Source organism: Harpegnathos saltator, unplaced genomic scaffold, assembly GCF_003227715.2.
Source record: "Harpegnathos saltator strain DR-91 unplaced genomic scaffold, Hsal_v8.6 scaffold37, whole genome shotgun sequence".
Taxonomy (NCBI): domain Eukaryota; kingdom Metazoa; phylum Arthropoda; class Insecta; order Hymenoptera; family Formicidae; genus Harpegnathos; species Harpegnathos saltator.
In genome coordinates, this window is record NW_020230172.1 from 802,980 (window position 1) to 816,388 (window position 13,409).

Sequence of the window (13,409 nt, forward strand, 5' to 3'; positions counted from 1 at the left end):
ATGCGGGCGACGGCAACGTGCAAAGAGACGAACGGCCTTCGCAGAACACGTTCTCGCGTATGCAAAACACTCGCAACTTGTTACATTTCGCCGGAGAGTTCTCTCACGTCGCGCTCCCCCGCCTGAAATTCATTTCACCCTTGTGATCTCGTAGTTGCGTCTGCGATTGTACTCAGCGGATCGTTATTCGGGAACATTGCGATTGTAATTCTAGGAGAGAAGAATTCTCGACTCTTCCATCGGTATTGAAAGTCTCATCCGTCGCATGCGCATTTTTTTAATCTCTATGTGTGTGTATATATATATATATATGTTTTTATTTTTCTCATAGATTATACATAGTTTGGCACTGCATTGTTATTAAACAAGAGAACTTTTATAAACTTTCAAATGGAAAAAATTGTCGATAAACGCTGCGGATAATTGTGCGTTTCCTTTGTCGCTCGAGCGCCTGCACGTGGCGCCTTTGATTCTCGCACGATCCACGCTGTTTAAGCCTCTGCACAAGTCATCACCTCGCACACGCGCGAAAAAATGCGAAACGCAGAAAAAAACGAACTCGCCGGCCAAATCAGCCGGGTCACCTTACGTAGTAATGATGATCAGTCGAACGTAAGTCAAACGCGAGTGGGAAGTTACATAAGAGGGGAAATTCAACAAATCAAGGATCGTTCAAACGAACAATACGCATGTGTAAAGATCTCACTCAACGGGGGACGTACGTGATGCCTTCGCGCAGGAAGGTCTCGTCGTTGGAGAGAAAATCGATTCACGCGGGAAATATCCCGGACTACACATTATTCATACGAATCGTGTTAGGAGAAGTTGGCTAATTACTTCAGTCAACATGTTCGCCTCTCTCTGGCCACATGTTCGTCGAGGTGCCGTCCTTGTTACATTACATTCACGACCCCGAAATGCGTCGTCGTCGATTGATACAAAGATACTTGTCCGTTCGCATAAAGGAAGCGCGTGCGTTACCGACGATTTAACATGACCTGAAGACTCGACATAAACGAAGAAAGTGCCAACGATATTGCCGAAAAGTAGTGTTGGTTCTCCGAAGATATTTCCGCGCTCACGTAAAGCCTAATAAATACCGTAGAAGACTCTGCGTAGTACCACGTGTATGAGCAAGTGTATGATATGCAAAACGAAAACGCAGAGGACACTCTTTGTCAGTGTCGTCCCGCCCGCGTAAGTGCGTGTCTTTTTTCTTTTTCTCTTCTTTTCTCTTTTTTTTTTTTCGTTTTTAGTTTAAACTTTTGATCTTTACTTTTGGCACTTTCCGTCTCTCTTTTCGTCGTGTCCTCGTTTACTCTCTCCCCCTCTCTCTCTCCCTACCTTTCTATTTCTCAACAATATCCCATTAGCGAGATACCCGTGCGGAAAGAAGCGTGAACTCGTCCATTTCTCAAACAGACTCGATTGATCATAATCAGCCGTTAGCGCGCGTATATAAAATTTACTTAAAACTCCCTGCCGAGCGGCGTCCGCGCGGCGTGTGAAATGACGAGCGACGGAAAACAACATTGAACGTCGTTCTTCTGCTGATGGAACCGAAGTCGACCGCGAGCGCGCGCACGACCTCAACGATCCCAGGGGCCACCGCGACGCGAACTGTCGTTGATTTCTTTCTTTTTTTCATTTAACATTTCATGTAATAGACGTAATATGTAATAGAATATACATCGTCTAATATATGTAGAAAGTTTTTTTTTTTGCTCATCTCGCTAATCACACTTATGAAAGATCGTTTGAAGGAGGAGGTCGCACACACAATCCCTTCCGGATCCCGTCACGTGAAAATACAAGCACTTCCGTTTTTCGTCTAAAAAAATATCGCCGCGAGATCTCTTCTCGATAGTGATATATCGTGAGGTGGGGTATTCTCTGTATTGTTCCTTTTTTGTCTTTTCTTTTTTTTTTTCGTCTTTCTCTCTTTTTTTCTTTTCGTGTGACTTCGTTATATGTGTTTAACACAGCCGAAAGTTGGCGCTACACAAATGTGCGTTGCATTAAATACTAATACGCGGCATTCGTGTCACTTTCTCATGAGGTAATGGTACTGTCACTCACGTTTTGTCACCACTTCACGAGATACAGCAATATTCCAATTATTTCTCGCGCGTAGAACATTTGTAAAAAAGTGCTCTCATATCTTCATGCGGTGAGGCTCGCAGGCGTGCGCGTTTCTCCCGTTAAAATATATACGTATCTATATATCTCTCTTTCTACCTTCTCTAAAAAGAGACACACACGCACACATCGCGTCTTCTCTATTCTGCATTATTAAATAATAAGTTTAAGCTATACACAGAGAAAAGTTTTTTTAGCGCGAAATAGTCACATCCGGCAGCTGAAACGACCAATGTCACGATTAAGAGGTAGAAGGAGAAAACTATCTTTTTGCATCTGCAGATACAACGTTGGCCGTTCCAGCACCACGGATTCTCACGTATAGGAGAGATGCCGAAGAAACGTCGCAAGAATTAGCAGCGGATCCGAAAGGGTTGGTGGACCGTTTATAAGATATACACGGCGTCTTATAATACGGAAACACGTACCGTCTCTTTCACAATCGCATTAAAAATCTTTCTTTCCCTCTATCGATACACGCACGATTTGATCTGCGTTCTCGCGCGCAAGTCACGAATACGTTAATTCAATCAGCATTCTAACTGGATTTCGTCAATCAACTTGGAAAAACCACCAGCAATCTTTCTATGTCGTCTTAACGAGCAATTTTTCACTCTTTTTTTTTTTTTCTTACAACTCGCCTCTCTCTAACTCGCTCTGTCTCTCTCTCTCTCTCTCTCTCTCTCTCTCTCTCTCTCTCTCTCTCTCTCTCTCTCTCTCTCTCACTTTGTACTGATGCTTACATTTCAACTATAGTAACGATTAACTTACGTTAATGTCTAACATTACTAGGTAATTGCCGTAACAATTAGTTTACACATAGAAGTAAGTTAACTAAGAATCAAACTTAGATGTAACTGAGTAGAAACTATACATATACACGCTCCAGTATTTAAAACAAATTCTTACACGCTATACGATTCATTGGAAGAGATCGTTAATAGTATACGTCACACATATTGCATTGCAACTTGAATACCGTATCTGACAGTTTAGTAATGTTACAAGTGTTTCAAGTACACAAAAGGTTCAACATTGAAAGTGAGAGGTAATTAACAAGTTGTGCGGTAGAAAATTAATCGCTAAAAGGAATGCAATTCTAAAGTATTTAATAAGATGTGATGAGCCGCAAACATCAAGATGTTTATCACGATAAAAACGTCCAAAATATATTTCAGAGACACAATGTACCACGAAGTACGTACTATATCTTAAAGTCTGCAGACCACGGATTGGAAAAATGTTAGAGTAATCTTGATCACTGCTCTTCGGTCGTAAAATATTTTCAAACTTGTCTTTTCTTTTTACACTGATTAACAAAAGAATTAATATTAATACAATTCAGATACAATAATTAAACAATAATAAGTAAAAGGTTAATATAAAAATTGAAGAAAAATCTTCTTATGGATGTGTTAAAATTTATCCATATTTCGTTATATACTACTAATCTTGCCATCATTTTACTCGACGATGTGCCGACTGATTTTGTCAATTCATTACACAAAATGTGTAGCACTTGCACGATTCTTGCTCTCTATGTCATTACTCTCCGATTTTCTGGCTTTTAAATCGTAACGGAGACGAATAGCGTGAACGCCATGCTAACATCAAAACTACATGCGCATTTTATGCGTCCATTTTGCACCGAATATATGCATGTACAATTATAATAAAACAAATTACTTAATGATCCGTCGCAGCGGTATTATGTAGCTCTCGTCTTCAACCGAGAAAGAATTGGTGTTTGTCACATCTGTCGAGAAGAGAAGAGAATTATCTACACACAATCGGCTTGTAGTTTTGCGTCAGATGAAATTTTTACACCTGCAGGCAGCACAAATGTTTCTCACGAATGTTTTTACGATATCTTTAAAACATGCTTTAGACTATTTGTGCTGTTTAGGCAAAAAGTACCTCGCTGAACGCGGAGGTAAAGAACGTTGCGGCGAAGACGCAAGTTGCACATTACTCCCGCGAGGATCGACGTAATTTTTTTTTTTTTCCGATTAAAACTGAGGGTAAGTATGCAACAGTAATTAAAACAGTTATCTAACAGAAGAAACATCGTACGTGCAGACTGTTTCTTTGTCAACAATTTGATTCTCAATGTCCACATATCAGGGACTAGTAGACTAGTACGAATCGTCAAATGCGCCAGAATTGCACGATTGTAACGTGACGATTCTATGCAGTGAGATAAAAGGACGAGTGGACGATCGAAAATTCTGTCGCTCGCCTGTATAAATGCAAGAAATGTGCGAAGATCGCTGAGGTGCGTCACACTTAGTCCCGGCGAGTGACGTCCTCGTTTTCTAGATAGACTCCGCGGATTCGATCACGCGGTCCAACACCAGCACGCGGTTGTTTCCGAAATCGACGATCGCGATCTTGCCGTCGGGCAAGAGGGCGATGTCGGCTGGCCGGTCCATCTCCTTCATGCCTGTGCCATGGACGCCGTACTTCCACAGGAATCTGCCATTCGAGTTGAACACCTGTATACGATGATTGCGAGAGTCGGCGATGATGATGTTGCCCTTGTCGTCGATGACCACGCCTTGGGGCCGCAGGAACGGCTTGTTGCTGTTGTCGACGGCCTCGCAGGTCAACGTGCGCGCGCTCGAGAACCGCGAGTCGATGGACACCAGCGTGTGGTTGTTGAAGTCGCTGACGATGAGACTGCCGTCGGGCGTGAAGCAGACGCCGCGCGGCGAGTCGAAGTACTTCCACATGTTCGGCGTGTTCTCATAGCCGTACTTACACAGGAACACGCCGTCGGGACTGAACAGCTGCACCCGGTGGTTCCTGGTGTCCGAGACCGCGATACGGCACTCCGAGTTCACCGCCACGTCCCAGGGATAATTAAACTGGCCGTTCTCGTGGCCCTTTTGGCCGAAGCTGTTTACGAACGTGCCGTCCATTTGGAGAATCTGAAATGATAGACTCTTTGTCAGCAACCCACATACAGCTACCTAAACCTTTTAGCAGTGTCCACTGCCAATTTGTTGCTGTCAACAGCTTGACAGCAAAGATACGACTGAATCTACTGACAGAGTATAGTAGCTTATGAATACTGAAGCAATCACGGTACTCGCAAGCTAGTCTCACCTGAATGCGATGATTATCTTTATCGGCAATGATAATGCGTTGTCTGCTGTCGACGGCGATTCCGGCCGGACGATCAAACTGACCCTGCCCGGTCCCTTGGGATCCGAATCTCATGACGAACGTACCGTCCTCACGGTAGATCTGTATCCGATTGTTGGATCTGTCGGCGACTATGATGTGACCTCTATTGTCGCAAGTGATACCCCACGGACGACAGAGGTTGTCGGAGACGTCGCTGTTGTCGCCGATCATCTGCACCACGCTGTTGTAAGCGGACTCCCCGACCACTACGGGGAAGCTGTTGCCCGGTACCGGACGACCGCGACCGATCTCCTTGGGTATCTTTGGGGGGTACGGTAAGTACAAGTGCGACGAGTTGTTGCCGCAAATCGCGCGTCCCTCTCCGATCGGGCCCGGATTGCTCGTCTGGATATTGCCCAGATTGGCGATTTCGTGCATCAGGGCGTTCCCCAGGGACGTAAACGAGATCCAACTCTCTTCCCGGGTGGACCGATACCGCCGATTCTGTTTGATCTGGAACATCTTGCATCATCATACAAAGTACATATATATATTTTCGTGTGTATTTCAATGAGAATGTGATACGCGCGAATTCCGAAGAATGGAACCGGAGACGACGAGTCAAGGCGTGGGCGATGAAGCAAAACGCGGAAAAAAGACTGTCAGAGGACTGTCAGAGGTGTATGGACGTACCACTGACGCTGACCACTGACGCGAATACCGTCGCGAATCTCGCGGGAATGTTCGCGAATGTTGTTACCAAAGGTAAAACGCGCGTAAAAATAAAAGTCCGTGGGCGATGCGAACACCCTTTGCGTTAATTAGAGATCGGGAGTGTAAAATGTAAAGCGAGATACGACACACGAACGAGAGACGTGCGAGAAAATCGATTGTTACCTCGGCCATCGTCATATCCTTGATCGCCAGAAGCTCCTTCGGGTTGCTCGAAAGGTCGCACGAGTCCAGAACGTTGCAAAGCTTATAAGTGACTTTCGTCAGGCGTGTCTTGTCGTTTCTCAGTTGCTCATCTTTCATCTTCAGAGAGTCGAACTTCACCACTCGCGCTCTCTCAATGCTGTTCAATAGTTCCTTCTCTCTGGCTTCTAGGGCAGAAATGTGCCTTCGTATGCAGCTCATCACATTGGCGGCAGCCTGTCTGGCCTTTTGATCCAGCATCTCAGCGTCCAACTAGACGGATGCAGAAAAACGCCGTGTTGTACGCAAATTAATAATTAATAGTTCAATTGCTTTATTCGAGAAAAGAAGATCAAGATCGTCATATCTCTTCATGAATACAAACTGCATATATATATATATATATATATATTGAATGACACTGGTGCGACTGGTAAATTTTGAATCAACCCTTTGCGTTGGAATAACGTCTCTCGCAGGCATTATTTTATTTCGTTATTTTGCGATATCGAAACTTTCAGAAGAATTTTGCGAGATAAGATAAAGTATACGTAAATTAAATTACAACGTATATGTATATTTCCGGCCTTTCAAATCAGACGAATATAACGGACGAATATAACGGTGAGAAAGAGAGTGCAATGGTCGTGTCTCGAGGAAGACTCGGCAAATGTATTATTTCGCTCACCTGCACGTCTTCCAAGTCAGTCTGGAGCATGTTCAGCGTCGTGCGGGCATTTCTCAATGTGTCCGTGCCTTGATCCACAGTGAGCTGGAGGTACTTCATGAAATCTTCATGCGCGTGGTTCTCGTGATAATCCATGCAGCAGTCTTTGCAGTATGGCTGGCTGCAAGTGAGACAGTAACGTTGCTGAGTGACGTCGTGGATATTTCGCGAGCAGTGAGACGGCGGTCTGGCCGGCGGAACGTTGACCATGTGCCACGCCGATGATGTACTGGGTATGTCAATCTGATCCGTCGGGATAATGGCTTCGCGGTTGAGTATGCTCGCCGATGTCGCGAAGGGAGATGAATATCCATTCTGTATTAAACAATTTGTCAGTTAAATCTTCTCTTATCTCTCTTCGTCTTTTCTTTGTTACATTCTCCAACGAACATCAGTTGTTTTTTCTCTCTTGTGTCAGAACAGTCTTCTCAGATTTTTAGATATTATAATAGTATATATAATATAAAATATAATAATCGACATAATAATTCAAATGCAAAAAAAGGTATATATATATATATATATATAGATATATATATTGAGATTTTTATATTTGAATTATCGAGACGGATTTTAGGACCTTAGTATTAGTTTCAGCAATCTCTGTTTCTCGCAAATTCTTTCAGAATTCTCTCAATATGTTCTCTCGTATAAATGTATTCTCTGAACATGTGTTTATCGAATATCATGTACACATGTCCAAAGGAATACACAAATATAAAGCTAATAACGGTCGCACCCTTGTGAGGCACGAGGCAGAAAAAGCTATCGAAAGAATGACAACATTGAACGGTAAACACACGAGTCCGGTCCCTCTTGAAATTTATCCTTCGAATTAATCCAATTAACTTCCCGGCTACAACCGGCTGAAAACCACCTTCATTTTAAATCTATCTTTCCCGTCTTAAAGAAAATACTATCGTGAGAGATGTTGCCTCGACTACCTAGATGCGTCCACGAGCAGGTAATTGAAATACGTTCACGACAGAGACTGCAAACGACTGTGTGAACATAGGCAACTTTACCGATCCATGTCCAGAGTTGCTGCTGTCGTAAGATCGCACCATCCTGTTGCATCTGTTGGCCTCCATCTCCGAGGAAGCCACCGCAAGATTCAGATATCTCGAGTCCACCGACTGGCCGTCCGTTATATTGCCATTGGACGAGGAGACCAGCTTGTTGCTGTTTGTAATGTTGAGTGCGCTTGAGAAGTTCAACGGATTGTCATGCTGAAGATCCAACGGACTGGCGCACGAGAGGCTCGGTGGACTGCCGCGTGAAATACCCGGTGGGCTTGCATGGGATAGGTACGGCGGACTAACAGTCGACAGTTCTATCGGGCTGTCGGTCGAGAAGCGGGTTGTACCGACGCTGGAGAAGTCCGGTGGACTGTTGCGCGCAAGGTACGGCGGACTGACGGACGACAGGCCTTGGACCGGACTGGCAGGCGAGAAACGCGACGGACTGTCGTTGGAGAAGCGTTGTGGACTAGTGCCGGACAGACTAGACGGACTTGTGCGCGAAAAGTCCGACGGGTTGCTGTGCGACAGATACGGTGGACTGGCGGTCGGAAGACTCGATGTATGGGCAACTGATGAGCCCGACGAGCTGGCCCCTGATCTGCTCGGCGATCTGCTCGAGATCTGGAAGAATGACCGTTGGCCTATTTGTTCGATTCGATTGCCGTGAAATGGCCGCATCCGCGTCGGTGTAACTGAATTATCTATTGGTCCCGAGGATCAGACGAAAGTCCGGTCTTGCAGGAAGACAGAAAGACCTCTTGCCTTTCTACTCGTCGGTCGATTGTTTGCGGTTGGTCCAACCGCGAGTTTCAAGGCAGCCGAATGTTTTGTCGGTTGCTCTAACAGAGTCTTCCTCGCCGAGTTTTCGTCTGGTCCCCGCCGCTCGTTCACTCGCGCGTTCACTAGGATGTTTACAAGCGAGATATCACGGACACGTAGCGCGCGCGGGGAAAAAGGCAGCTTCTTAATTACCGGCGCGAAGGAACGATTTGCTTTCTGTTCAGTTCTCTGGTAAATTTGGTCAATGGAAATCTCCGGTATCAGCCGGCTTATCGGGTTGTAGAAGTCGTAGAGACTTGAGCTGGAGTTGTAACTCTTCTCGAAACTCATGGTGAGACGCTCGCGCTGCTTGTCTGAAATAGAAATTGGTGTGAAACAGAAGTTATACGACGAGACGTTGACAAGATGTCAGTGAAAATCTCTTTTGTTAAATTTAACATTGTAACGCGGCGCTTCTCGTTACGAGTGCGATTATGTTCGACGCTTCCTCCGCGAAACAGGAAGAAACAGTAAGGCCAAGAAATGTCTGTCTGTCTGTCTGTATGTCTGTCTGTCCAGCTGGCTGGCTGGCTGGCTGGCTGGCTGTCTGTCTGTCTGTCGTATCGCTGGGATCTTCGGGAAATCGATAACCTCGGATAATACGGCGTGCAAACGCACGTGCATGCATCCGAACACGTGTACTTGCACGCACGTGCGGTTATCGCGGCTCCATTCGTACAGACATACCGCGGTCTAAACGAACCGTACGGATCCACTTGGGATCGTCGACGGAGTCCATTGCGCTCCGCGACGCATCCGTCGTCAAAGAATCTAAAATTCAGCACGATTGTCTCAAGGACAGCGAATCTCCCCATTTAATTCCGCCATTATTTTTGTCCGTACACGACTGATTCTCGTCGATTGATTACACGTGAGCACACAAGCACACATAATTCTCTCTCTCTCTCTCTCTCTCTCTCTCTCCCTCTCTCTCCCTCTCTCTCCCTCTCTCCATCTGATTTTCCTGTTCTCAGATCACAACGGAGGACGATTAACGCGAAAGCGACGATAAAGTTACGTCATCATTCGAAATTCGAAAATCGATAGACGCGTGAAAAGCTCGCTTGGCTGCCATCAACGGCTGTCTCCCGTTGTCGCTCTCACCTTGTAACCGCGTTGACAGCGCGGTGCCGTGATCAGTTTGCTTCTCTCTAGACGAGCTTTGTAACGAAAACAGCTGCTGTGCGCACAAATCCACGCCGGTTTCCTGTACACACCAGACCGACCGACCGATTGACTGCTAGGCCACGTCTTGTTGACAGAAATTTATTTTGCGATCGCGACAAATGTCACCTCGTACGCTGTTCGAATCATAAAGAGTCTCCTATTCCTATCGCATTACTTTTTAACGATAGATTTCCTCGGAAGCTTATGGTCGAACTTTCCGCTGAATATGTCGAAAGGATGTCGTCATTCGTTGCAGCTTTTCAACATGGCATACTCGCCTTTTCGATTGAATACTTTAAATTAAAACTCCATGAAAAGTCAACTGAAATTAATTAATTAAGGAATATGAGATTACAGTTTGTATTCGCAGTATCGTATCGCTGGGGAACAAAGTTTACTTTTAATTGCCGATATTTTAAGAACCTGGCTCAAATATTCATTCTGATATTTTTACTGCGTAAACTTGGACTGCTAATTGATGAAAGTTTTCGTTAAAGCGTCATTCTCTAAACACGATCGTCACGATTGTTACAAATACAATTAATCACCGTGTATTTTTGCGCATTACTCTACTTTGATTTAACTCTGATTTATTCGAGTGTGTTTCCTGTTTTTATTCATTTCAGAGGAATAAAGAGGTAGTTGATGATTTTTCGCGCGATAAATAATATATCGTCGCAGGAACATTCGCCTCTTATAGATGAGACAAAATCGATCCAACCCCGAGATTCGCTACGTAACATCATTGATTAGTATAGCCCTCAGATATTTATGTGGCACCCGAGCTTGGCCAGAATTTCGATCGTCCAGCGGTACGTTGAAGTATTTAAGCAAGAGCTACGACAAAACAAGAGAGCTACGTCTGTTCCTCGAAACAGTCAAACGTTATTTCCCCCGGAATCCCCAACTCGCGCGCGTACGATAGGAAACAGATTTTGCAGACTCATCAGCACGCTCTAAATTAACTCGTAACGCGTTCGCAAGAATTTGCCTCGCGATACGCGCGTGAAATAATTTTGCAGCGAAATCAACTTCCCATGAGATTAACGCGGACCGTCCCCGCCCCCCTCTACCCCCCCAATTACACGGCCGCATTATCTTGTTATCACCGCCGCGCCGCGCGCGTGTGCGAAAATCATGCGAATAATATTTAATCGTTAAATTGTGCGGAAGTAGAGAGAGAGTGTCGAGAAAGGGCGCCAGGGGAGTTTACTCACCCCCTTGCGCGCGACGATAAATGCGGCGAGCGTGTCCGCGTCTGTATTAATGTCCGCGAAATCGCAATCCCCGTGCTTTCCGTCGTGGAAAAAAGAAATCGTCGTGTCTCCGCGATTTTCCAGCGCGCGTTATCGCGCGCGTCGCAGAGCGTCCCCGTTCCACGACATTGAAACTCGAACGAGAGCGAAAGTGGCGGGTGACGACGTTACCCAGCGCTGGCTAGTGAAAACGAAAACGGGGAACTTGAACTGTTCCCGCCGCCGTTGAAGCGTCCTCACCGAAGCGACGTGGACGTCGCTCGTCGAGTGAAAAAAATCGAGATAGAAACGCGAGTTCCGCCGGCGCGGCGATCGGAAAAATCGGCGCGTTGGCTGAATTCCAATTACGACGGAGGGAGCCGCTCGTCCGCTCGCGAAATGAAACGGAAGCGGGATGTTGGATGAAAAGCCATAAATACGATACGGTCGCGCGGCGAAAGCGGACAACGTGCGGATTGATCAACGTGGCCTAACATCATCTTCGGCACTTTCGGCGCGCGCGGCTACAAAGGAACGCGCCTAATTATCGGCATCGTCGCGCGGTGCAATTTGTTGGCGAGCAAATTCACGACGTCCACCGGATGGCCACTGGCTTCCATCGATTCGCCTCATGCGAGCATCGCGATAATGCGTGCGTTTCTACCGCGAAATCCGCAGCGAGTTCGCCGCAAACATTACCGTTATTAATCTCACGCCCCAACGCGCGTCGCGCCCTCCTCGCGTGCCGCGTTCGCCCCGTTTTCGATTTCGCCAGGCGAGGAGCCCTTTGTTTTTAACGAAAAACTACCTCCCTCCCGAACGCCGTGACGTGGCAGCGCGCGGGAATTAGTACGTCTTTGAAATCGCCATGGCGACCAAGGTCAAAGGCGCTTTTCCTCTCGGGGGTCAGGTAGAAGGAGAAAGCAAAATGTCCGATAACGCGCGCACGGGGTGTGTTGCGTGCGCGAATGCTCCCGCGGGGATGTGTCGGATCCGCCGATCCGGCATATTTACGCAATACGCAATACGCCGAGGGCGGCGGCTGTGCGATACTCTCGCGAAATTCCGTTCCCGTCAAATTCGCGCCGCGTCTGATTCGCCTCGCGCTCGCCTGAAGCTCGTCTCCTCTACTACCCCGCCGAGATGTTCCGTTTCACTTTGCACTGCACTGAGGGCTGGCCTCGCTCTTGGAGCTCTCCTTCTTCAGCTCTTTCTTCGTGTACAATGAAACTACATGTATAAGGTAATACAACGTCGCGTTTTCCACCCTGTCGCCGTATGATACATACGTACCTTCGAGTCTTGGCCGAGGAGACAGCGAGAAGAGACTAGCTGCCCGAAACGCCGACTGATCGACGATGATGCTTTTCAGCACGTCCTGAACTGTCGAATTTTGTTTGTGAACACTTCGGTTCACGTCACAGCGGGAACCCAATGAGATTTCTACGCGTCTGTCCCACCCTACAACACATTGGCCCCCTCACTCCTGCGACCAACTCTATCCGTCATATTCCGCGAGTCCACGAGCTATTGTGAACGACGGTGAATCATAAATATTGTTACTCAGGCTCATTTGCGCCTGGCTCTCGTCGACTTTGCGCTTCGCTTGCGCGAAACAGAGAGGCAGAGGGGCGAGTAGTACTTTGGTGTACAGCGGTGCTATCTTTATCTCGAAGCCGGAGACAGAATGTGTGAACACTTCATCTATTAATACCGATGTCATGTACTTGAAAGCTCAGTACTTGAAATTTCTATTCTATTCTATTCTTGTTCTCTATTCATTCGCCGAATGATTCGCGAGAAATTGAGAAAATGGGAAAAGTGAGAGGAGTACGGGGCAAAAGTTAGAGAGAGCGCCTCATTTATTGCGCTATCCTCTTTTGTGTCGCACGTTTGCGGGTTTGTGGAGAGCAGAGTACGAGACATAATGATAACAATAATTTCCTACTCGGTTATCCGCTTTGCTGATTCGACTTTTCAAATTGGACAGGCAGGAAATCGTTTATTCTCTCTTTCTTTCCTTCCCTTCTCCTCTCCCCCTCTAGCCTATCTCACCATAATCTCTTCCTCTCTCTCTCTCACCCCCTCCCCCTCTCCCCCTCTCATCCCTAATTCCATTCTCTTTCTTTATTTGTTGTAGTCGCGCCTCGCCTCGAAATAAATCCACCTTCGCATTTAGTTATCAGTTCCATTAGTCTTTATTTCCTCTTCCGCACCGTGGAGGTTCCTTGAGAACTGTTAATAAGGCTGATAAAA

General features: G+C 46.3%; 1 protein-coding gene across 3 annotated transcripts in view; it reads right to left on the reverse strand.

Moving 5' to 3' along the window:
• Positions 1-1,469: 1,469 nt before the first annotated feature.
• Positions 1,470-13,409, reverse strand: part of wech (tripartite motif containing 71 protein wech) — a 13,671-nt gene continuing 1,731 nt past the window's right edge. Inside the window, exons 2-9 of one of the 3 annotated variants that reach the window (XM_011150388.3) lie at positions 12,447-12,614; positions 9,856-10,240; positions 8,905-9,065; positions 7,936-8,553; positions 6,872-7,225; positions 6,166-6,456; positions 5,248-5,790; positions 1,470-5,069 (exon numbers count right to left, since the gene is read on the reverse strand). In XM_011150388.3, the coding sequence (XP_011148690.1) occupies positions 4,455-5,069; positions 5,248-5,790; positions 6,166-6,456; positions 6,872-7,225; positions 7,936-8,553; positions 8,905-9,042 (2,559 nt within the window). In that variant the 5' untranslated portion in view covers positions 9,043-9,065; positions 9,856-10,240; positions 12,447-12,614 and the 3' untranslated portion in view covers positions 1,470-4,454. The remainder of the gene's footprint in view (positions 5,070-5,247; positions 5,791-6,165; positions 6,457-6,871; positions 7,226-7,935; positions 8,554-8,904; positions 9,066-9,855; positions 10,241-12,446; positions 12,615-13,409) is intronic. The other 2 variants (XM_011150389.3, XM_025300464.1) reach the window with 2 other exon arrangements.